Source organism: Physella acuta, unplaced genomic scaffold (assembly GCF_028476545.2).
Source record: "Physella acuta isolate Inbredline_101_S28 unplaced genomic scaffold, ASM2847654v3 ptg000155l, whole genome shotgun sequence".
Lineage (NCBI taxonomy): Eukaryota > Metazoa > Mollusca > Gastropoda > Physidae > Physella > Physella acuta.
The window spans coordinates 1,273,637-1,297,390 of NW_026731674.1; the positions used below are offsets into that span (position 1 = coordinate 1,273,637).

At 43.6% G+C, this 23,754-nt stretch overlaps 1 protein-coding gene across 7 annotated transcripts in view; it reads left to right on the top strand.

Annotated features, from left to right (window-relative positions):
- The first annotated feature begins 3,679 nt into the window (after positions 1-3,679).
- Positions 3,680-23,754, top strand: part of LOC131935722 (DNA polymerase alpha subunit B) — a 29,243-nt gene continuing 9,168 nt past the window's right edge. For 2 of the 7 annotated variants that reach the window (XM_059292314.1, XM_059292319.1), the window contains exons 1-14: positions 3,695-3,918; positions 5,163-5,302; positions 6,894-7,015; positions 7,453-7,532; positions 7,618-7,672; positions 7,806-7,909; positions 8,615-8,841; positions 9,022-9,110; positions 14,206-14,361; positions 18,365-18,427; positions 19,494-19,536; positions 20,618-20,742; positions 20,938-20,976; positions 23,647-23,720. In XM_059292314.1, coding sequence (XP_059148297.1) covers positions 5,209-5,302; positions 6,894-7,015; positions 7,453-7,532; positions 7,618-7,672; positions 7,806-7,909; positions 8,615-8,841; positions 9,022-9,110; positions 14,206-14,361; positions 18,365-18,427; positions 19,494-19,536; positions 20,618-20,742; positions 20,938-20,976; positions 23,647-23,720 — 1,271 coding nt within the window. In that variant the 5' untranslated portion in view covers positions 3,695-3,918; positions 5,163-5,208. Of the gene's footprint in view, positions 3,939-4,901; positions 5,303-6,893; positions 7,016-7,452; positions 7,533-7,617; positions 7,673-7,805; positions 7,910-8,614; positions 8,842-9,021; positions 9,111-14,205; positions 14,362-18,364; positions 18,428-19,493; positions 19,537-20,617; positions 20,743-20,937; positions 20,977-23,646; positions 23,721-23,754 lie in introns of those variants that run through there. The other 5 variants (XM_059292317.1, XM_059292318.1, XM_059292315.1 and 2 more) reach the window with 5 other exon arrangements.

A 23,754-nucleotide genomic window follows, 5' to 3' on the forward strand; every position in this document is an offset into this window, starting at 1 on the left:
GACCATTCTATAAAAAGTAACAATGCGGTGTTAAACTCTGTAAGTACCCGGACAATTCATATCGAAGTTATAGTTGGCATAAAAAGCGGGTATGTGAGGTCCCCAAAACGGTCTTTAATTGGAAACTCGTTCGCACTTTCAATAGAATCGTGCTGTAGAATTGGTGGGTAGATTTGTGATGAAACCGCTCTTCTTTTGATTAAACAAATATATAATAATATATTGACACATTTTTAAGAATATATATTTTATAAAATTATCTGCTTCTTCTTCTTCTTCGTTCTTAATTTTGAATATGGTGGAGGATTCAGACAACAAGTCCAACTTCGTGGACAAACCGGACTGTGGTCTCTAGTTTGTCAGGTGCCCCATATAATTTTCCCTGAGTGGGGTGGGCTGGGGCCAGTGTCTGACTCGTGCCTGGCTATACAAAGTACATTCCTGGAGTACGTGCTCCGTGTTTGCCGGGGCCTTGCCACAAGGGCACATTTCGCTACACCCAACCTTCAGTTTTCTGTGCATGTGTTGATTTAGTCTGTTGTGGCCTGTTCTAAGTCGAAAGATTATGTATTGTTGTTTTCGTGTTAAATTATAATAGCCGTCGTCTTTAATGTAGTGAGGGTGTGTGACAGACCACATTTGCGTTTGTTTGTTTTTTATTATTCTTTTTATTTCTTTTGGGTGTAGCGAAATTTCCGGTTGTGGTTTCTTTCCCCCAATTTTTGCCAGCTGGTCTGCGATCTCGTTACCCTGGATCTGGCAGTGGCCCGGGATCCAGTGCAGCACAATTCTGCTGCAGGTATTTTTTAGCCTCTCTAGTGCTGTCATAAGTGTTTGAATATAGGACTCTGGATTTTGTAGGGATTGCAGGACTGATTTGGCATCTGTAAGAAATACAAGGTTTTTGAGAAAGGGGTCGTCCATAAATATATGTAGGTGAGTAGTAGAATATGTCTACCAGTGAATTCAGGCCGCTGGTTTGCCAGGATTTTTAGGACAGTTGAGCCTTTTTCGGAAAATGAACAAAAATTATTATAATAATAATTGAAACAAGCAAGAACATAAAGTGATGAATAACTAAAAGAATGAAGCTAAAATGGATGCGCCTAACTTGTGGTCGGCGTTTGAACTAAACTGTTGATTCATGAAGGCGTCTCTCTGCAACATGGCTGACAAATGTGACCATTTTTGCATTCGGATACGGGCTAACAGTGAGTGTCACGGCATGTGGGGTGGAACTACTAGTCTATACCGCATGAGCTCGCATTGGAGGAACTAGTCTATACCACATGACCTCACATTGGAGGAACTAGTCCATACCGCATGACCTCGCATTGGAGGAACTAGTCTATACCGCATGACCTCGCATTGGAGGAACTAGTCCATACCGCATGACCTCGCATTGGAGGAACTAGTCTATACCGCATGACCTCGCATTGGAGGAACTAGTCTATACCTATACCACATGACCTCGCATTGGAGGAACTAGTCTATACCGCATGACCTCACATTGGAGGAACTAGTCTATACCACATGACCTCACATTGGAGGAACTAGTCTATACCGCATGACCTCACATTGGAGGAACTAGTCTATACCGCATGACCTCGCATTGGAGGAACTAGTCTATACCGCATGACCTCGCATTGGAGGAACTAGTCTATACCTATACCACATGACCTCGCATTGGAGGAACTAGTCTATACCTATACCGCATGACCTCGCATTGGAGGAACTAGTCTATACCTATACCGCATGACCTCACATTGGAGGAACTAGTCTATACCACATGACCTCACATTGGAGGAACTAGTCTATACCGCATGACCTCGCATTGGAGGAACTAGTCTATACCACATGACCTCACATTGGAGGAACTAGTCTATACCTATACCACATGACCTCGCATTGGAGGAACTAGTCTATACCGCATGACCTCACATTGGAGGAACTAGTCTATACCACATGACCTCACATCGGAGGAACTAGTCTATACCGCATGACCTCACATTGGAGGAACTAGTCTATACCGCATGACCTCGCATTGGAGGAACTAGTCTATACCTATACCGCATGACCTCACATTGGAGGAACTAGTCTATACCACATGACCTCACATTGGAGGAACTAGTCTATACCGCATGACCTCGCATTGGAGGAACTAGTCTATACCACATGACCTCACATTGGAGGAACTAGTCTATACCGCATGACCTCGCATTGGAGGAACTAGTCTATACCGCATGACCTCACATTGGAGGAACTAGTCTATACCGCATGACCTCGCATTGGAGGAACTAGTCTATACCACATGACCTCACATTGGAGGAACTAGTCTATACCGCATGACCTCGCATTGGAGGAACTAGTCTATACCGCATGACCTCACATTGGAGGAACTAGTCTATACCGCATGACCTCGCATTGGAGGAACTAGTCTATACCGCATGACCTCGCATTGGAGGAACTAGTCTATATTGCATGACCTCGCATTGGAGGAACTAGTCTATACCGCATGACCTCACATTGGAGGAACTAGTCTATACCGCATGACCTCGCATTGGAGGAACTAGTCTATATTGCATGACCTCGCATTGGAGGAACTAGTCTATATCGCATGACCTCGCATTGGAGGAACTAGTCTATATTGCATGACCTCGCATTGGAGGAACTAGTCTATACCACATGACCTCGCATTGGAGGAACTAGTCTATATTGCATGACCTCGCATTGGAGGAGAGGGGAAAATTCGTTATTTCGATTTTTAAATTGAACTCGTCGTGGATGCCGAGTTCCTTTTCTCTCATGATAAAAAGGATGCGTAGTCGGAAAATTTGTTTGAAAAGAAAATTAAAGACCAACAAGAAGTCGGCAACATTTAGTTGAGAAGACTACATCGTCTACGAATCTTCTTTGAGAGCCCGACATTCATTTGAAACAAAATGAACATTTTTAATTTAATGTAAAACAAATGTTTGTTCTTTTGATAGAGCAACCATCCGTTGTTTTAAAAATAACAAAAAGAATATAGTATGTATACCAGTAATTTCGATTTTGTATGTGCGTATATTTGTTTTCGCTTTTCCAAACTGTTAACAGAAACGTTATATTAGACCTATATACATTGAAAGCTGTGAAATTATCTTCGCAAGTCGGCACCATTGATGTTAGCCTACATCAGCTTTGTTACGTTACCCCCACCCTCACCCTCAGCCACACAAGTAGCAAAAATTACAAATGAACGGTTTATGAACCTCAAAAGCTATTCATTTACTCGTATTTGACGAATCTATCACTCAAAACAGGGAAGGTAACAGAGACGTGGCGAGGGCGAGGGGGTGCGGGGGGGGGGGGGGGGGTGCGGACCGCACCGGGTGACACCATTTAAGGGCAGAATTTCTTCCAGGCATCTCTTCGAGGGGGGCACCGTAAAAATCGCATTAAAAAAACGCGATATAGATCTAAATATAAGGATATAAATTCAATACATAACATCAAGCCTAATTTTTAAAATGCAAAAGTGTGTCATCACATTTTCTGAAAGCCCACCCCTCGTCTCCTCAAACGTCCTAACCCCCTTCCTCTCTTGGTGTGTTACTTTGTTTATAGACAACCCCCTTTTCACTTTTTATTATTTTATATCTACACCGTTTGCCCCGGTAGTACTTCAAAAAACTGCGCCAAATGTAAAACACTTCCTTTGAGACCGTCTGCTAGGTCTACGCTAGCTAGTTAATGTTATAGAGTATAGACTCGACTTTTTAAGATTCTAAATAGATCTAGTCTAGATCTAATTTCACAAAACCTTACAATTCTAGAGTCAACTAGATCTAGATCTAGTTTGGAATCTAGACTAGATCTAGCCCTAATCTAAAACTAGATAGATCTAGAGATCTATATTCCCCTATTTTCTACAAAGTTAGTAACTTAGTAGATTGGTTGGTAACTCCATTCGGCGGCATTTTAGATTTTAGCGTATTTTAATCTCCGCTTCTGGTTTACCTCCAGTTGAGCGTATTTTATTATAAACACAACCGAAACACACAAAAACGTTAGGAAAACACTAGAATCTAGATCTACTTATTTTTTTTACGAATGTGATTTTTTATTAGAAAATATAATAAAAAAAAAAACAAACAAAAAAGCATTAGATTTAGAACTGTTCCATTTAATTTAATGACGATATTTAATTATTAAATATCGACAGCGGGAGAAAAGTCCTTACACGGTCGTGAGTTCACATTGTTTGACTTTAATTATCAGCATACGTCATAGCTCGGGCAACAGCTGTTTGAAATTGTGTTGGCCTCAGACCTCAGTTTTGGGGTCATTGTAAGTTCATAAATATTTAGGCCTAGGCCTATTTAGTTAGTATTTATTAATATTTAGGCTATAGTATCATGCCTGGGAGATAGATCTAGATCTACTTCTTTTATACAAACTTAACCGCCTTGCAATTGTGAGTTACATTTACGTACTTCACCCATCCATTGCCATGAAAATTCTGACACACAAACAGTACATTCATTCAATATTCTAAATTTGGATTTTTCTCAAGTTTTGACAAAAGTAAATTCTCAAAATCTAAAACAAAGTCAGTGTCTTTGTTTTTTTTATTCATTTTTATTCATTTGTTAAAACGAAAAATAAAATACAAGTAAATAAATCCTGCTTTCCTAATGTTTTGGTGTGTTTCGGTTATTAATTATAATAAAATAACGCTCAACTGGAGGTAAACAAGAAGCGGAGAATAAAATACGCTAAAATGGAGTTTTATCCTTAGACTTAAGCGTCGACAATCAAAGGACAACGGTTAAAATTATTTATGATTTAATTTAATTAATAGTCAGTAGTCAATATTCAATTCAATATGTGAATAAAGTGATAAAAAGTTCTATCAATACTATACTATCATCATCATTTATAAACAGATCAAGTGTGACAGTCTGAGATCTAATCTAGAGAATCTAGCTAGATCTAGATTCTATTCTAGTTCTAGATCATCATCTTGAGATTCTACAGTAACAGTACACTACTACACTACATGCTAGTACATAGGGTCATAGGCCTATATCAGTAATCTCTAGGTCTACTACTACTACAGTCTACTACACATCTAATTCTAGATCTTACTAAACTAAGTGCACACTCTCAAAATCTAGGCTAAATCTAGACTAGATCTAGACTCTAGTAGAAATCGAGCAGAGAATGAATCTGGAGCAGACTGAGTCTATTTTAGAGGATTTAGCAAATGAATTTGACTTGTTTGGTGAAAGGGTCAACGAAGATGAATTAAAAAAAAGTAGGCAAGCTTGCTGAATATGATTTACTGACATATTGGTATATTAGTATATCATATTACTTACTGATGTCTGATAATGTGATAGACTCTTTGAAAAATAGGTTGTTTGACGCATAGGGCCTATTCAATTCTAGTTTTATGGTTAGAAATTACTAGATTCTGGATCTAATTAGTAATTGGTAGGAGGGTTAGGCCTTTAACTATAGGAATGGGGATAGGGTTAGGTCTAGCTTTAACATTAGCAAGTCATGAGTATTAGGCTAAATAATAAATATTGGCCAATTCTTGAAGATGTGCATACTGCATGCATAGCGCTACAATGAACCTGGTTTTCCTTGTAATCTAAATGGTCGTTGTTTAGTCGTGATGGGACACAATAAATATTTAACTAGTGGTAATTTTAAAAAGTAGGCCATTTAAAAAAAAATATTTTATACTTAACTTATAGACTAGAACTCATTAATACACATACTATAAATAAACATACTATCAACCCTAACCTGTGACGACCACACTGTTCAGCTAGTTTTTTCAGAGAAATAATGCTAAAAGCGTAATTTGATACCACTGCGAAGCTATAAAAGGATAATTTGAACCCATTGCGTAGCTATTAAGAGTGTTAAGGGTAATTGGAGCCTCTTGCGCAACTATTTTTGTGTTTAGCATCTTCTTCCGGCCAGACTAGGGGGTTGTCCATAAATGATGTCACACTCGTAGGGGGGAGGGGGGGTCGGTAATTTTGTGACGATGTGTGATGAGGGGGTTCAGATGGTGCGACATCACACTTTTGCTTTATAGATAAGAAATGTTAGAAAACAAATTTTAGACATTATTTAGCGTTTTAGAAAACAGTTTCAATTAATTAAAATAGGAATTGATTAAAATACTATATTTTGACATAGTTCAGACAAGATTTTGGAAAAATATCCATGTTTAAAAAAAAATTCAACTGCAATTTTGAGGGGGGTTGTAGGCTGAGGTGTGACGTCATTTTAGGGGAGGTCTTGCTTTTTGTGACGATGTGTAACGGAGGGGAGGGGGAGGTAAAAATCATCAAAAAAAGCCTGACGTCATTTATGGATGACCCCTAGCGTAAGGGGAAGAAGCTTCTTCCAAGTAGTCACTTTGGTAAATATTTACTATTTAGTTAACTACCAATACCCCATTTTTAAAGTAGCTCATGAAGGACGATTATCCTCACCCTCGCCACTGTAAAAGCAGAAATCTGTGATGACAGTTTACAGACGAAAATGAAAAGATCAAGCAGAACTTGTTACCTACCCTTAGTTTTAAATCTCTTAAAAACGAAATTATCTGCCCCTAATAGCCGCCACTTTTTCGACCCAGCTCTATGATTGTAAACACTCAGCGTGAACCAAAGCTCAGCAGACTGGTGGGGGTGGTAGCGATGTGGTCTGTTGTGCATGCCTGGAGAATGAGGGGGGGGGGGGGCGGTTGGCGTGCATACGTGGTGGTGGTGTCTTGCATGGTCAGACGTTGAGAGAATTATGTTAGCTGATCAAATCCAGTTTTAACTTGAAATTGAAGTAAGACCCCTAGCCTAGATGAACAATCAAGACTTTAATTTCAGTGCTGGAGCTGTCCTTGAGTTATCACATCGATGCTAATTGCATTGTCAATAACTGGATGGCATTTTCTTCCTCCAGGAAAATGGAACTTACTTTGGAAAACCTACAATTATTTGATAGAGAGGTAAATTTGTTTTCCTTGTCAAATTTCATTTGCTCATTGGTTACACAATCATCCTTATTTTCAAAATCTTTTATTTTAAACACCAGTGATATGATCACTATACCAAATATAGTTTATGCAGGTCAATATTTTCAGAAGGGTGCAGCTAAATAGAAAAGATAGTTTTGATTTAAGTTAGCAGTATTAAATGAATTTTAAGATAGGGCCTACATGATATATTTATTAGTATATTATTACAGTTTTTTAATATATGAATTTTGCCTTATTTCATTATTTGAATATTTTCTATTGCAAAATGGTCTTTGTGTCAAAAAATTGTACTAGGACTGGTCCAAAATGTCTCTAACTCTGGTCTAAAGGATATATCTGGTCTCAACTATGATGCTGATTTCAGCAGATATTCAATTTAAAAAAATTTAATTCTATATTTCGTTTAGTGGCTGCCCAAAAAGGTTTCCACCCCAAAAACTCCAAAGCAAAAGCTGATGTCAAGAATTGCAGTAGATTCCACCAACTGGTAGGTAGTGTTTCAACTGGCTCAGCTAGTCTTAGCTCATCTTAGCTTCTTCAACTATGTATGATGATTTTATTTCTTGATTTAGCATGAATGAAGAGCAGCTGGACATGATTGGATCCTATGCCACACCAGAGGAGAAAGTGAGTGCTGTAGCCCTTATCATGTCCTCTGATACTCCTATTGCTTGCATCTACAAATATTTACTGATACATTGTACCCTTATGTCAATTGCTTTTGACTTTTCCCAACCAATTTCTCCTCTCTTGCTTTTAGAAGCAGATAGCGCAGATGAAAAGACATTTAACTCCAGAGGATCAGAGTGCTGGACGCAAGAAGTTTGTTGCTGGCAACAGAGATGCCATCTTGTCTACTTCAGGGTAAATATTTCCTGGCCATTGGTTCAACATTTCCTGGCCATTGGTTCAACATTTCCTGGCCATTGGTTCAACATTTCCTGGCCATTGCTTCAACATTTCCTGGCCATTGGTTCAACATTTCCTGGCCATTGGTTCAACATTTCCTGGCCATTGGTTCAACATTTCCTGGCCATTGGTTCAACATTTCCTGGCCATTGCTTCAACATTTCCTGGCCATTGCTTCAACATTTCCTGGCCATTGGTTCAACATTTCCTGGCCATTGGTTCAACATTTCCTGGCCATTGCTTCAACATTTCCTGGCCATTGGTTCAACATTTCCTGGCCATTGCTTCAACATTTCCTGGCCATTGGTTTAACATTTCCTGGCCATTGCTTCAACATTTCCTGGCCATTGGTTCAACATTTCCTGGCCATTGGTTTAACATGACTTCACAACCCTAGCTTAAATGTTTATCATATTTGAAATTATGACATTTGCAACTGTTTGTCATTGTGATGACATTTGCAATTGTTTGACATTGTGATGACATTTGCAACTGTTTGACATTGTGATGACATTTGCAACTGTTTGTCATTGTCATGACATTTGCAACTGTTTGTCATTGTGATGACATTTGCAACTGTCCTACCCTAGTGATGAACTTTGATTTTTGTACTGAAAATATTGCGTTCAAGAGCAGTAATTGAACATGAATTTTCATCAGATCCTCACCATCTACCAGATCCACCACACCATCCACCAGATCCACCACACCATCTGCGAAATTTTCTTCCCGGTCCAATGCAGGCGATGTTGTTTTAACTTTTGGTGATTCTCAGAATGTAACCTGGCCAGGCCAGGGCCTGGGGGTGCCAGTCAAACAGTTGAGCTCTCATACCCTCCAGGCTACACAAAAGTACATGTTCCAAAAACTCTCCCAAAAGGCTTTTGGTAAAAAAAAACTTTTCTTAAAATATTTAAGAAGAATTTGTCAATTTTAGTTTGATAATTGTAGCATTTTTGTCTAAATATTGTAAGGCTGCACTGTCTTGAAAGCCTCTCTACCATCAGCACAAAGCTCTATTGTTAAGAAACTGACCTGGTATTAATGTTACAAACTGTTTGCTTCAGTACTCAACGATCAGATTGAAGAGATGGCATCTATCTTCAAAAATTTACATGGGGTCCAGGAGTTTTCACACCTCGCTCAGCCTACGCAGGTGAGACTAGTGTTTTTGTAGGCATTCTGTAACGAGTCTGGAGTTAACAAAATTATTTCAGATTTTTAACCCAAGTACTGCGGTATTTAACCGTTCTGTAGTGTGGGGGAGTTTTTGAGAGTTTTGGTTAACCTTTGAAAATGTTAGATTTGGCATACAAAAATTACAGGTAGACCTCTAAAACTATACATTTTCTTTATGGAAATGGGTGTAGATAATGTTTGGTATTAATTAAGGGGTAGAAAACATTTTTAGTGGATGATATTGACCTTGGAGAGCTTGAGTCATAATTAATTGATTAAAATTTTTGTTTTCAGATGCATTTTATTTCTATTTATTTTATACATTATAATGTAATATTAATTCAGTATGCTAGTCCTTTCATTTTTCTTTCAGAAAATATATGGATTGTATACCTTTCATTTATAAATATTCCTACAAAAACAATTTAACATTTTTTTATTAGTACTAATTAGGTGGGTGTCGCACGCGAGTCACTCAGTCCCTCTTAACGTTTGCCGCAAATCATAGTTTAGAAATAAATTTTAAAATAATACTGCATTTTAATTTATAATATTCTGATTCCTTTTAGAATATTTCTGCTTTATGTACCTTATTTTGAATTAAATTTGTCCTGAAATCAGATTTAGTTACAATGGGAATCTAGTCTTCTTCTTCTTTGTTCTTATTTTTGGTGTTGGAAGGGATCGAGCCTTATCTGCCAGAGCGTGCGGCATCAAAACGACCCAGACATAAGAGCCCCATCAAATTGTCCCCGTCAAAAGGGCCAGCGACAAATGGACCCTGTTATATAGGCTCCAGTCAATAAGGCTCCAGGCAAATAGGCGTCCGTCAGGCTCCAGACATATAGGCTCCCGTCATAAAGTTTCTCAACAAAACGGCCCCCATCATTACGACTCCCGACAAATAGGCTCCCGCCATTTTGGCTCCTGTCAATTTGGCTCCCGACAAAAGGACCACTGAAAATACGGTGTCTGTAAAGACTCCCGGCAAAACTGTCTCATTGAATATGACACCTGCTAGTAGAATCCCTTCATCAATCCTAATATATAATTCCCCATGTGCGCACTTCTCTCTCTCTCTCTCTCTCTCTCTGTCTGTCCGCAAAATATTTTCGCCGGACATCACGTCAGAAACGGCAGCGATATATGGAGAACTTTATACGGGCTTTTGTTGAAAATAATATGTTAGATGTTTTAAATGTATAACCACAATTTTATTTAAAGAAGAAAAATAAAAAATAAAGGCGTATTCGAATGTAGAGAAACAGTATTATTTATGCAACCGGAAAAGCATTAATAGATGTGAAAAAGAACGCATAAAACTGTGACGTCACTATTGCTTATACATTAACTAATGATGTCATCTGCCGTGTTTAGAATAAAAAGAAATGAACTATTTCATTCAAATTTGATTTAGATCTACGTACACTATGAAATGTATACAATACAATTTTTCCGGCCTAAACTCATAAAATGTATTTTATTTATTTGGATTCTAGATCTAGATATTCTAGATTCATCTATTCAAAAAATACATTTCTATACTAAACAGTAGCGTAGCGGGGGGGGGGACATATGTCCCCGGGCGCCGACCTTAGGGGGGGGGGGCGCCGAATTGAAAGTTTGAGGGGGGGTGCAAATGAAAAGTTCGAGGGGGGGGGGTGCAAATCGAAAATTTGCTCCCAAGGGGGCGCCAAATTGAAAGTATGTCCCCGGGCGCCGGGAAGGGTCGCTACGCCTCTGATACTAAAGTATTTCAGGCCTTAATTACTTTATTGAAATCTTTGTTTATCTATGCAATTTGCTAATCTCTATAATATATTAAGCAAAGTTGTCGGGTGCCCGATAGGGCACTTCCCGGCGCCACAGGCGCTTCAAATTTGGCAGGATCTTGCCTTGGGGCGACAGAACACGGGGGCCGGTTGGCCGAAAAGTCTACGATGATGGGGTCAAAACTGACCTCGACTGACCGGCGCCTTATATGAGCTATAAATCGAAAAAAAATGTCCACGGAGGAACCTCTTCATAACTCCTGAGGTCGTAGACCGACCCTCGGGCGAATTAATTAAGCATTCAAATTCTCAATGTTTTCGAAAGCCTAAGCAAAGCTGGGCAGCATGCCTAGTATTCTTTAGAGTTAGCTTATCCAACACTCTTAAGTAATACAACATATGCATCTATTGTTCGGCAGACCTTATTTTTATAATAGTTTACCTATTATAAGAAATAGTATGTTTTAATTTAAGGGTGATCTATCTATGACTTCCATAAATGAGTTGATTATAGGCTGTTCTAACTCAGTGTGTGGGGAGAGGGGTCCATGTTGTACATTCCTACCTGTATGCTTGTAGGTTATGAAAACAAAATGCCGTTATCCTGTAAACAGCATGTATATTATACATTTACACTTCTGTGCTTGCTTTTAAGCAACAGATATTTACTGTTGTAAATAAATTATTTATTAATCATTATCAAAATTTTAGAATAGGTGCAATTTAGCTGTTAAGGGCTCGATTTGTTTGTGAATTAATGTTGGTTCATGAGAAACAATTTCATTGAGCCAATATGTCCGAGACTATTTGTCGCGAGTCAATATGACGGGAGCCAATAAGTCGAGGCTATTTTGACTGGGTCGGGGGTCGATTTGACGGGTTCATATTAACCGTGCCGATTTGTCCCGGGCCATTTTAACAGTGCACCCTGCCGGAGGGTATGAACTCGAGGCTTTTTCGAATTTAACAACCATGAGCTTTTGCCGACTCAACCGCGCCTCCAACACAATTAAGCATACGTGTCAACTGGTTATGCTCCATTGAGGCCATTGACTCTGATTTCAGCCTGCTTTTCTTTTTGGATTTGCTTCCATAGCCTTTGTCCAACCAAGAACAAACTACAAGGCAGCAGTTGTTTGATTTTGGAGTTGTCTCTCCTAGAAGAGTGGCTGTCCCCAGCTAACAAGCCTCAATTGCCTAAGGGTTTGAACTCAAGACTTTTTTGTTTAGCTACCATGAGCTTTTACCGACTCGACCACGCCGAACCCTTGGGAATCAAGTAATTTACCAGTCCAATATGTCCATATGGGTTGAGGGCCTAAGAACGATCTTCGCCATTTTAGATTTAATGCTGATTAATCAATGTCATTGTATTTATCAGTCTGAACTAAAATCTGTATATTTAAAATTGCGTAAAATATTATAAAAATATTTCTATTCGAAGGCAGTGCTAGGACAGATTTTGGAGCATAGATTTATCGCATAAATTCGCGATGTAGAGAACTCCCGTTCATCAAAATTAACAACAAACAGCATGAACCAGAAGATTTAATAATTTAAAATTAAAGGGTCATTCCGAGAAAATATTGGAATCAAAGTGAATTTTGTACAGGGTTTTGCATCGACCAATTTTATCGGCCACCATACTACAGAACAGGGCTAGTGGCCAATTTTTTTTTCATACGGCCACAGGTCGTGGGTTAAAAATTTAATTTTGTAAGTAAAACATTTCAATAAAGGTTGTATTTTTCCTACTAACCAAAAGGTAAGTTTTTGTGTTCTTGCTTGAAATTTCTAAGCAGGATTGTGCGGGTCTCCACTGCTTCTAGGTGTGAGTAGAATGTTGCATATAACCAGATTCCTCTTTCTGTCAGGACCCTGTGTATGTTGCTGGCCTATAGAATGTTGCATATAACCAGATTCCTCTTTCTGTCAGGACCCTGTGTATGTTGCTGGCCTATAGAATGTTGCATATAACCAGATTCCTCTTTCTGTCAGGACCCTGTGTATGTTGCTGGCCTATAGAATGTTGCATATAACCAGATTCCTCTTTCTGTCAGGACCCTGTGTATGTTGCTGGCCTATAGAATGTTGCATATAACCAGATTCCTCTTTCTGTCAGGACCCTGTGTATGTTGCTGGCCTATAGAATGTTGCATATAACCAGATTCCTCTTTCTGTCAGGACCCTGTGTATGTTGCTGGCCTATAGAATGTTGCATATAACCAGATTCCTCTTTCTGTCAGGACCCTGTGTATGTTGCTGGCCTATAGAATGTTGCATATAACCAGATTCCTCTTTCTGTCAGGACCCTGTGTATGTTGCTGGCCTATAGAATGTTGCATATAACCAGATTCCTCTTTCTGTCAGGACCCTGTGTATGTTGCTGGCCTATAGAATGTTGCATATAACCAGATTCCTCTTTCTGTCAGGACCCTGTGTATGTTGCTGGCCTATAGAATGTTGCATATAACCAGATTCCTCTTTCTGTCAGGACCCTGTGTATGTTGCTGGCCTATAGAATGTTGCATATAACCAGATTCCTCTTTCTGTCAGGACCCTGTGTATGTTGCTGGCCTATAGAATGTTGCATATAACCAGATTCCTCTTTCTGTCAGGACCCTGTGTATGTTGCTGGCCTATAGAATGTTGCATATAACCAGATTCCTCTTTCTGTCAGGACCCTGTGTATGTTGCTGGCCTATAGAATGTTGCATATAACCAGATTCCTCTTTCTGTCAGGACCCTGTGTATGTTGCTGGCCTATAGAATGTTGCATATAACCAGATTCCTCTTTCTGTCAGGACCCTGTGTATGTTGCTGGCCTATAGAATGTTGCATATAACCAGATTCCTCTTTCTGTCAGGACCCTGTGTATGTTGCTGGCCTATAGAATGTTGCATATAACCAGATTCCTCTTTCTGTCAGGACCCTGTGTATGTTGCGGGCCTATAGAATGTTGCATATAACCAGATTCCTCTTTCTGTCAGGACCCTGTGTATGTTGCTGGCCTATAGAATGTTGCATATAACCAGATTCCTCTTTCTGTCAGGACCCTGTGTATGTTGCTGGCCTATAGAATGTTGCATATAACCAGATTCCTCTTTCTGTCAGGACCCTGTGTATGTTGCTGGCCTATAGAATGTTGCATATAACCAGATTCCTCTTTCTGTCAGGACCCTGTGTATGTTGCTGGCCTATAGAATGTTGCATATAACCAGATTCCTCTTTCTGTCAGGACCCTGTGTTTGTTGCTGGCCTTTAGAATGTTGCATATAACCAGATTCCTCTTTCTGTCAGGACCCTGTGTATGTTGCGGGCCGGGTGTGCTGTGACAGTGTGGGTAAACTCAACTGCCAGTCTGTTCTACTTGAGGGCTCACGGGAATCTTCTGCTGGAAAAAGCATTAGCCTTGACCTTTCTGAGCTGAAACAATACAGTCTGTTTCCTGGACAGGTGATCTGGGGGTGATGAAGCTGTTGGTGGGGGGACCTGGAGGTTAGACACCATGGGGTGGGGGACCTGGAGGTTAGACACCATAGGGTGGGGGGGGACCTGGAGGTTAGACACCATAGGGTGGGGGACCTGGAGGTTAGACACCATAGGGTGGGGGGGGACCTGGAGGTTAGACACCATAGGGTGGGGGGGACCTAGAGGTTAAACACCATAGGGTGGGGGGACCTGGAGGTTAGACACCATAGGGTGAGGGGACCTGGAGGTTAGACACCATAGGGTGGGGGGGACCTGGAGGTTAGACACCATAGGGTGGGGGGACCTGGAGGTTAGACACCATAGGGTGAGGGGACCTGGAGGTTAGACACCATAGGGTGGGGGGACCTGGAGGTTAGACACCATAGGGTGGGGGGACCTGGAGGTTAGACACCATACTGTGGGGGGTTGTGAACCTGGAGGTTAGACACCATACTGTGGGGGGGGGGGGGGACCTGGAGGTTAGACACCATAGGGTGGGGGGTTGTGAACCTGGAGGTTAGACACCATAGGGTGGGGGGACCTGGAGGTTAGACACCATACTGTGGGGGGTTGTGAACCTGGAGGTTAGACACCATAGGGTGGGGGGACCTGGAGGTTAGACACCATACTGTGGGGGGTTGTGAACCTGGAGGTTAGACACCATAGGGTGGGGGGGGGACCTGGAGGTTAGACACCATAGGGTGGGGGACCTGGAGGTTAGACACCATAGGGTGGGGGACCTGGAGGTTAGACACCATAGTGTGGGGGGACCTGGAGGTTAGACACCATAGGGTGGGAGGACCTGGAGGTTAGACCCTATGGGGTGGGGGACCTGGAGGTTAGACACCATAGGGTGAGGGGACCTGGAGGTTAGACACCATAGGGTGGGGGGACCTGGAGGTTAGACACCATAGGGTGGGGGGACCTGGAGGTTAGACACCATAGTATGGGGGACCTGGAGGTTAGACACCATAGGGTGGGGGACCTGGAGGTTAGACACCATAGTGTGGGGGGACCTGGAGGTTAGACACCATAGTATGGGGGGACCTGGAGGTTAGACACCATAGGGTGGGGGGGACCTGGAGGTTAGACACCATAGGGTGAGGGGACCTGGAGGTTAGACACCATAGGGTGGGGGGACCTGGAGGTTAGACACCATAGGGTGGGGGGGACCTGGAGGTTAGACACCATAGGGTGGGGGGACCTGGAGGTTAGACACCATAGGGTGGGGGGACCTGGAGGTTAGACACCATAGTATGGGGGACCTGGAGGTTAGACACCATAGGGTGGGGGGGACCTGGAGGTTAGACACCATAGGGTGAGGGGACCTGGAGGTTAGACACCATAGGGTGGGGGGACCTGGAGGTTAGACACCATAGGGTGGGGGGACCTGGAGGTTAGACACCATAGGGTGGGGGGACCTGGAGGTTAGACACCATAGGGTGGGGGGGGGGGACCTGGAGGTTAGACACCATAGGGTGGGGGGACCTGGAGGTTAGACACCATAGGGTGGGGGGGGGGGGGACCTGGAGGTTAGACACCATAGGGTGGGGGGACCTGGAGGTTAGACACCATAGTGTGGGGGGACCTGGAGGTTAGACACCATAGGGTGGGGGACCTGGAGGTTAGACACCATAGGGTGGGGGGACCTGGAGGTTAGACACCATAGGGTGAGGGGACCTGGAGGTTAGACACCATAGGGTGGGGGGGACCTGGAGGTTAGACACCATAGGGTGGGGGGACCTGGAGGTTAGACACCATAGGGTGAGGGGACCTGGAGGTTAGACACCATAGGGTGGGGGGACCTGGAGGTTAGACACCATAGGGTGGGGGGACCTGGAGGTTAGACACCATACTGTGGGGGGTTGTGAACCTGGAGGTTAGACACCATAGGGTGGGGGGGGGGGGACCTGGAGGTTAGACACCATACTGTGGGGGGTTGTGAACCTGGAGGTTAGACACCATAGGGTGGGGGGACCTGGAGGTTAGACACCATACTGTGGGGGGTTGTGAACCTGGAGGTTAGACACCATAGGGTGGGGGGACCTGGAGGTTAGACACCATACTGTGGGGGGTTGTGAACCTGGAGGTTAGACACCATAGGGTGGGGGGGGGGGACCTGGAGGTTAGACACCATAGGGTGGGGGACCTGGAGGTTAGACACCATAGGGTGGGGGACCTGGAGGTTAGACACCATAGTGTGGGGGGACCTGGAGGTTAGACACCATAGGGTGGGGGGACCTGGAGGTTAGACCCTATGGGGTGGGGGACCTGGAGGTTAGACACCATAGGGTGAGGGGACCTGGAGGTTAGACACCATAGGGTGGGGGGACCTGGAGGTTAGACACCATAGGGTGGGGGGACCTGGAGGTTAGACACCATAGTATGGGGGGACCTGGAGGTTAGACACCATAGGGTGAGGGGACCTGGAGGTTAGACACCATAGGGTGGGGGGACCTGGAGGTTAGACACCATAGTATGGGGGACCTGGAGGTTAGACACCATAGGGTGGGGGGGACCTGGAGGTTAGACACCATAGGGTGAGGGGACCTGGAGGTTAGACACCATAGGGTGGGGGGACCTGGAGGTTAGACACCATAGGGTGGGGGGACCTGGAGGTTAGACACCATAGGGTGGGGGGACCTGGAGGTTAGACACCATAGGGTGGGGGGGGGGACCTGGAGGTTAGACACCATAGGGTGGGGGGACCTGGAGGTTAGACACCATAGGGTGGGGGGGGGGGACCTGGAGGTTAGACACCATAGGGTGGGGGGACCTGGAGGTTAGACACCATAGTGTGGGGGGACCTGGAGGTTAGACACCATAGGGTGGGGGGACCTGGAGGTTAGACACCATAGGGTGGGGGGGACCTGGAGGTTAGACACCATAGGGTGGGGGGACCTGGAGGTTAGACACCATAGTATGGGGGACCTGGAGGTTAGACACCATAGGGTGGGGGACCTGGAGGTTAGACACCATAGGGTGGGGGGGACCTAGAGGTTAGACACCATAGGGTGGGGGGACCTGGAGGTTAGACACCATAGGGTGGGGGGGACCTGGAGGTTAGACACCATAGGGTGGGGGGACCTGGAGGTTAGACACCATAGTGTGGGGGGACCTGGAGGTTAGACACCATAGGGTGGGGGGACCTGGAGGTTAGACACCATAGGGTGGGGGGGACCTGGAGGTTAGACACCATAGGGTGGGGGGACCTGGAGGTTAGACACCATAGTATGGGGGACCTGGAGGTTAGACACCATAGGGTGGGGGACCTGGAGGTTAGACACCATAGGGTGGGGGGGACCTAGAGGTTAGACACCATAGGGTGGGGGACCTGGAGGTTAGACACCATAGTGTGGGGGGACCTGGAGGTTAGACACCATAGGGTGGGGGGACCTGGAGGTTAGACCCTATGGGGTGGGGGACCTGGAGGTTAGACACCATAGGGTGGGGGGGACCTGGAGGTTAGACACCATAGGGTGGGGGGACCTGGAGGTTAGACACCATAGGGTGGGGGGGACCTGGAGGTTAGACACCATAGGGTGGGGGGGACCTGGAGGTTAGACACCATAGGGTGGGGGGACCTGGAGGTTAGACACCATAGGGTGAGGGGACCTGGAGGTTAGACACCATAGGGTGGGGGGACCTGGAGGTTAGACACCATAGGGTGGGGGGACCTGGAGGTTAGACACCATACTGTGGGGGGTTGTGAACCTGGAGGTTAGACACCATAGGGTGGGGGGGGGGACCTGGAGGTTAGACACCATAGGGTGGGGGGACCTGGAGGTTAGACACCATAGGGTGGGGGGGACCTGGAGGTTAGACACCATAGGGTGGGGGGGACCTGGAGGTTAGACACCATAGGGTGGGGGGGACCTGGAGGTTAGACACCATAGAGTGGGGAGTGAGGGACCTGCTGGTTGCTGGGGGTGTTTTAACTTGTTGTTGTCTATTAATATCCTAGATTTAATGAGCTTGTTGTTTACAGGTGATTGGCCTCCAAGGGGTTAACAGTACAGGGAAAAAGTTTGTGGCCACACAGATCTTACCAGTGAGTTTGTTGAATGGTGTAGCCACCACTATGTAGCCTCTATTTGGTGTAGCCACCACCATGAAGCCTCTATTTGGTGTAGCCTCTATCTGGTGTAGCCACCACTATGTAGCCCCTATCTGGTGTAGCCACCACTATGTAGCCTCTATCTGGTGTAGCCACCACTATGTAGCCCCTATCTGGTGTAGCCACCACTATGTAGCCCCTATCTGGTGTAGCCACCACCATGTAGCCTCTATCTGGTGTAGCCACCACCATGTAGCCTCTATTTGGTGTAGCCACCACTATGTAGCCTCTATCTGGTGTAGCCACCACCATGTAGCCTCTATTTGGTGTAGCCACCACTATGTAGCCCATATCTGGTGTAGCCACCACCATGTAGCCTTTTTTTGGTGTAGCCTCTATCTGGTGTAGCCACCACCATGTAGCCTCTATCTGGTGTAGCCACCACCATGTAGCCTCTATTTGGTGTAGCCACCACTATGTAGCCCATATCTGGTGTAGCCACCACCATGTAGCCTCTATCTGGTGTAGCCACCACTATGTAGCCTCTATCTGGTGTAGCCACCACCATGTAGCCTCTATTTGGTGTAGCCACCACCATGTAGCCTCTATCTGGTGTAGCCACCACTATGTAGCCCCTATCTGGTGTAGCCACCACTATGTAGCCCCTATCTGGTGTAGCCACCACCATGTAGCCCCTATCTGGTGTAGCCACCACCATGTAGCCTCTATCTAGTGTAGCCACCATGTAGCCTCTATTTGGTGTAGCCCCTATCTGGTGTAGCCACCACCATGTAGCCCCTATCTGGTGTAGCCACCATGTAGCCTCTATTTGGTGTAGCCCCTATCTGGTGTAGCCACCACTATGTAGCCCCTATCTGGTGTAGCCACCACTATGTAGCCCCTATCTGGTGTAGCCACCACTATGTAGCCCCACTATGTACCGGGTGTAGCCACCACTATGTAGCCCCACTATGTACCGGGTGTAGCCACCACTATGTAGCCCCACTATGTACCGGGTGTAGCCACCACTAATCAAGTTTTACTCCACTTTTTATTCCAGTCAGCAGCTCTGCCATTTTCCCAAGAATTACCAGATGAGATGGGTAACTTCCTTTAGCTGTAGGACCTGACATTGTCCATAGCTGTAGGACCTGACTGACCATAGCTGTAGGACCTGACTGACCATAGCTGTAGGACCTGACTGACCATAGCTGTAGGACCTGACTGACCATAGCTGTAGGACCTGACATTGACCATAGCTGTAGGACCTCACTGACCATAGCTGTAGGACCTGACATTGACCATAGCTGTAGGACCTGACTGACCATAGCTGTAGGACCTGACATTGACCATTGCTGTAGGACCTGACATTGTCCATAGCTGTAGGACCTGACATTGTCCATAGCTGTAGGACCTGACTGACCATAGCTGTAGGACCTGACTGACCATAGCTGTAGGACCTGACATTGTCCATAGCTGTAGGACCTGACTGACCATAGCTGTAGGACCTGACATTGACCATAGCTGTAGGACCTGACATTGTCCATAGCTGTAGGACCTGACATTGTCCATAGCTGTAGGACCTGACTGACCATAGCTGTAGGACCTGACTGACCATAGCTGTAGGACCTGACATTGACCATAGCTGTAGGACCTCACTGACCATAGCTGTAGGACCTGACATTGACCATAGCTGTAGGACCTGACTGACCATAGCTGTAGGACCTGACATTGACCATTGCTGTAGGACCTGACATTGTCCATAGCTGTAGGACTTGACATTGACCATAGCTGTAGGACCTGACTGACCATAGCTGTAGGACCTGACATTGTCCATAGCTGTTGGACCTGACATTGACCATAGCTGTAGGACCTGACATTGTCCATAGCTGTAGGACCTGACTGACCATAGCTGTAGGACCTGACTGACCATAGCTGTAGGACCTGACATTGACCATAGCTGTAGGACCTGACATTGACCATAGCTGTAGGACCTGACTGACCATAGCTGTAGGACCTGACATTGACCATAGCTGTAGGACCTGACATTGTCCATAGCTGTAGGACCTGACATTGACCATAGCTGTAGGACCTGACATTGTTCATAGCTGTAGGACCTGACATTGACCATAGCTGTAGGACCTGACATTGACCATAGCTGTAGGACCTGATGTTTAATTTCAGCAGCTGAAACATTACGACTGATCATAGCTGTAGGTCCGTACTCTCCAAGTGATGCCTTAGATTTCTCTCCCCTTCATGACCTGATAAAATATATTCAGCGAGACCGACCTGATGTTTGTATTCTGGTAGGTCACCCATTGGATATCACCTGACATGAAACGTGGTGTTGTATGAAACATGTGGTATTGTGTGAAATATGGGGTGTTGCTTGAAATGTGTGGTGTTGTATGAAACATGTGGTGTTTTGTGGAATGTGTGATCTTGTATGAAACCTGTGTTGTATTTTAATGGTGATGTAATTCACATATTTTGTCTTTCAGATGGGACCTTTTATAGACAGCAAAAATCTCATTGTCAATGTAAGTCTATAAATTACTTTCTCACCTTATACTATATGGGTCTGGTATATTAAGGTAATGAACCCAATATGCCAGGTATATTAAGGTAATGAACCCAATATGCCAGGTATATTAAGGTAATGAACCCAATATGCCAGGTATATTAAGGTAATGAACCCAATATGCTAGGTGTATTAAGCAGGGATGTGACTTTTCCGAATTTTAGCGGAAATCCGATTTTTCCGTTTCAGTTGCATTTTTCTCCGCTGATTTAATTTTCGCCGAATTTTTCCACCGAGTTTCAATTTTTTCGATTTTTTACGAAGTTTTAAAAATTAGGAAAAAAAACGGAAATGTCTTCTACGTATTCTATGTATTTAAATTTAAATCGACAAATGGACACTCGAATATGCGCATTTCTTTTCGATTGGTCGATTGCGCTAGGTCTGACGGTGCTAGATCAAGATTAAATGTAGATTCGGAATTTCGGCGGACTTTTGAATTTTTCAAAGCATACTTTTTTTAGTCCAAATTTTCCGCTGATATTTTCAGTTAACTATTTATCAAAAACATGGGGAAAATTTAATCTAAAATAATGCAGTTATTCAAATAAAACTTACATCTCTTAAGCTTGGTAATCTAGCTATCGATATAGCCTAATTTACCTTTCAGTATTTTAACCCGCCTAAATCTAGAGTTTCTGATTCTATTTTCTGATTCTCAAATTAATATTGAAATCCTTGCAAAAGGTGACTATGAGGACGAGACTAACCCGCCCCACCTTGTAGCAACTGTGGCTCTTGTGCCCTCACCTTGACCGCAAGTACGTGTTCGGTACTGCTTGTGGGGAAAAAAATGACGTCACAGTCAATCTCAAATAGCTGTTCCTGCAATACGTATGCTTCGTAGGCCTACAGCAGGGGTCTCCAAACTACGGCCAGCGGGACGGATACGGCCCGCTAGGTCCTCTCATCTGGCCCGCGGCGATCTTTTTGTCCACGGAAAAAACGTTTGTTGGTGATGGCTGAGGAACTTTGCCCAGAAAAATCAAAGACATGTTTGGAATTAACTGGCCCCCGAACTGAAATTTGATAGTTAATGCGGCCCTCGGACTGAAAAGTTTGGAGACCCCTGGCCTACAGATTAAAAAAAACTTAACTCAACGTGACTACGACCGTGTCTTGTTTGTGGAAGAAAAAATATGTTCAGACTGTGTGGGGAGTCTGGCTTTAGTAGGAGAGAGGGGAGGTAAATATCGTCAAACAAAAAAAAAACGTGGATGACCCCTAACAATTTACAGCTATTCCAAAAAAAACATAAATATCGATGTGGCTTGGTTATCATAATGATTAACTTTGGTTCACACGTCAGACCCTTTCTAATTTTAGCTAACCTGGACCATTTCATTATTCCATCACATGAACCTAAAACTTTCAAATTATAACTAATCTTAATCTAGGCTCTTTACAGTTGAAGACAAATATTTTTACCAATCCAATCTTTAAAAGAATATAAGGCATTAGGCCCCCTATTTAAAAATTGAAAACACGAGTACATCTAGAATCTACACTAGATTAGTACAGTTTTAATTAGCTTAATGATAAAATAAAACTTTAATTGCTACTTTTGTTACATTGTAATTTTTAAAAAGTTGTTTATAAGGTAAACATTAAATTGCAATTAGACAAGACTTTCAATGTTATTTTAGAGTAACATAAACTTCTTGTATTTAAAATATTAACTTCATTAAACAATTAATTAGTACAGTAACAATATGAAGCTGCTTAACTGTGATAAAAAATAGATAAAACATTGAGTTATTATCCGAAGAAAATTTCCTAAATTTTTTTCCTGGTCTGGTCACATCCCTGATTAAGGTAATGAACCCAATAAGCCAGGTGTATTAAGGTAATAAACCCAATGTGCCAGGTGTATTAAGGTAATGAATCCAATATGCCAGGTGTATTAAGGTAATGAACCCAACATGCCAGGTGTATTAAGGTAATGAACCCAATATGCCAGGTGTATTAAGGTAATGAACCCAATATGCCAGGTGTATTAAGGTAATAAACCCAATGTGCCAGGTGTATTAAGGTAATGAATCCAATATGCCAGGTGTATTAAGGTAATGAACCCAATATGCCAGGTGTATTAAGGTAATGAACCCAATATGCCAGGTGTATTAAGGTAATGAACCCAACATGCCAGGTGTATTAAGGTAATGAACCCAATATGCCAGGTGTATTAAGGTAATGAACCCAATATGCCAGGTGTATTAAGGTAATGAACCCAATATGCCAGGTGTATTAAGGTAATGAACCCAACATGCCAGGTGTATTAAGGTAATGAACCCAATATGCCAGGTGTATTAAGGTAATGAACCCAATATGCCAGGTGTATAAAGGTAATGAACCCAATATGCCAGGTGTATTTGTTAAAGATCTTGATGTGAGAGCTCTACCTGTCCCATTCGAAAAGAGGGGGGGGGGGCTGGTTGGGGGTTGGCAGAGAAGCAACCCCCACCTGCAAGGGTATGTATGTGAGGAAAATATGTGAAGAAAATTATTGTATTCTAAAAACTGGAATCATTTTTGTTTGAAATCTCCTAGCATTACTCCTGCCATCCAGCTGTATGTGCTCATGTCTCCTCATTCTGTGGCTCTTATAGCCAACTGTTTTATCTTGTTCTAGGGTGGAGACTTGCACGAGTCGTACGAGGAAATGTTCCTGAAACAGGTGGAGCAGATAGGACAAGCCACTCAAAAGTGAGTTGATCACCCCACTAGATAACTCTAAACA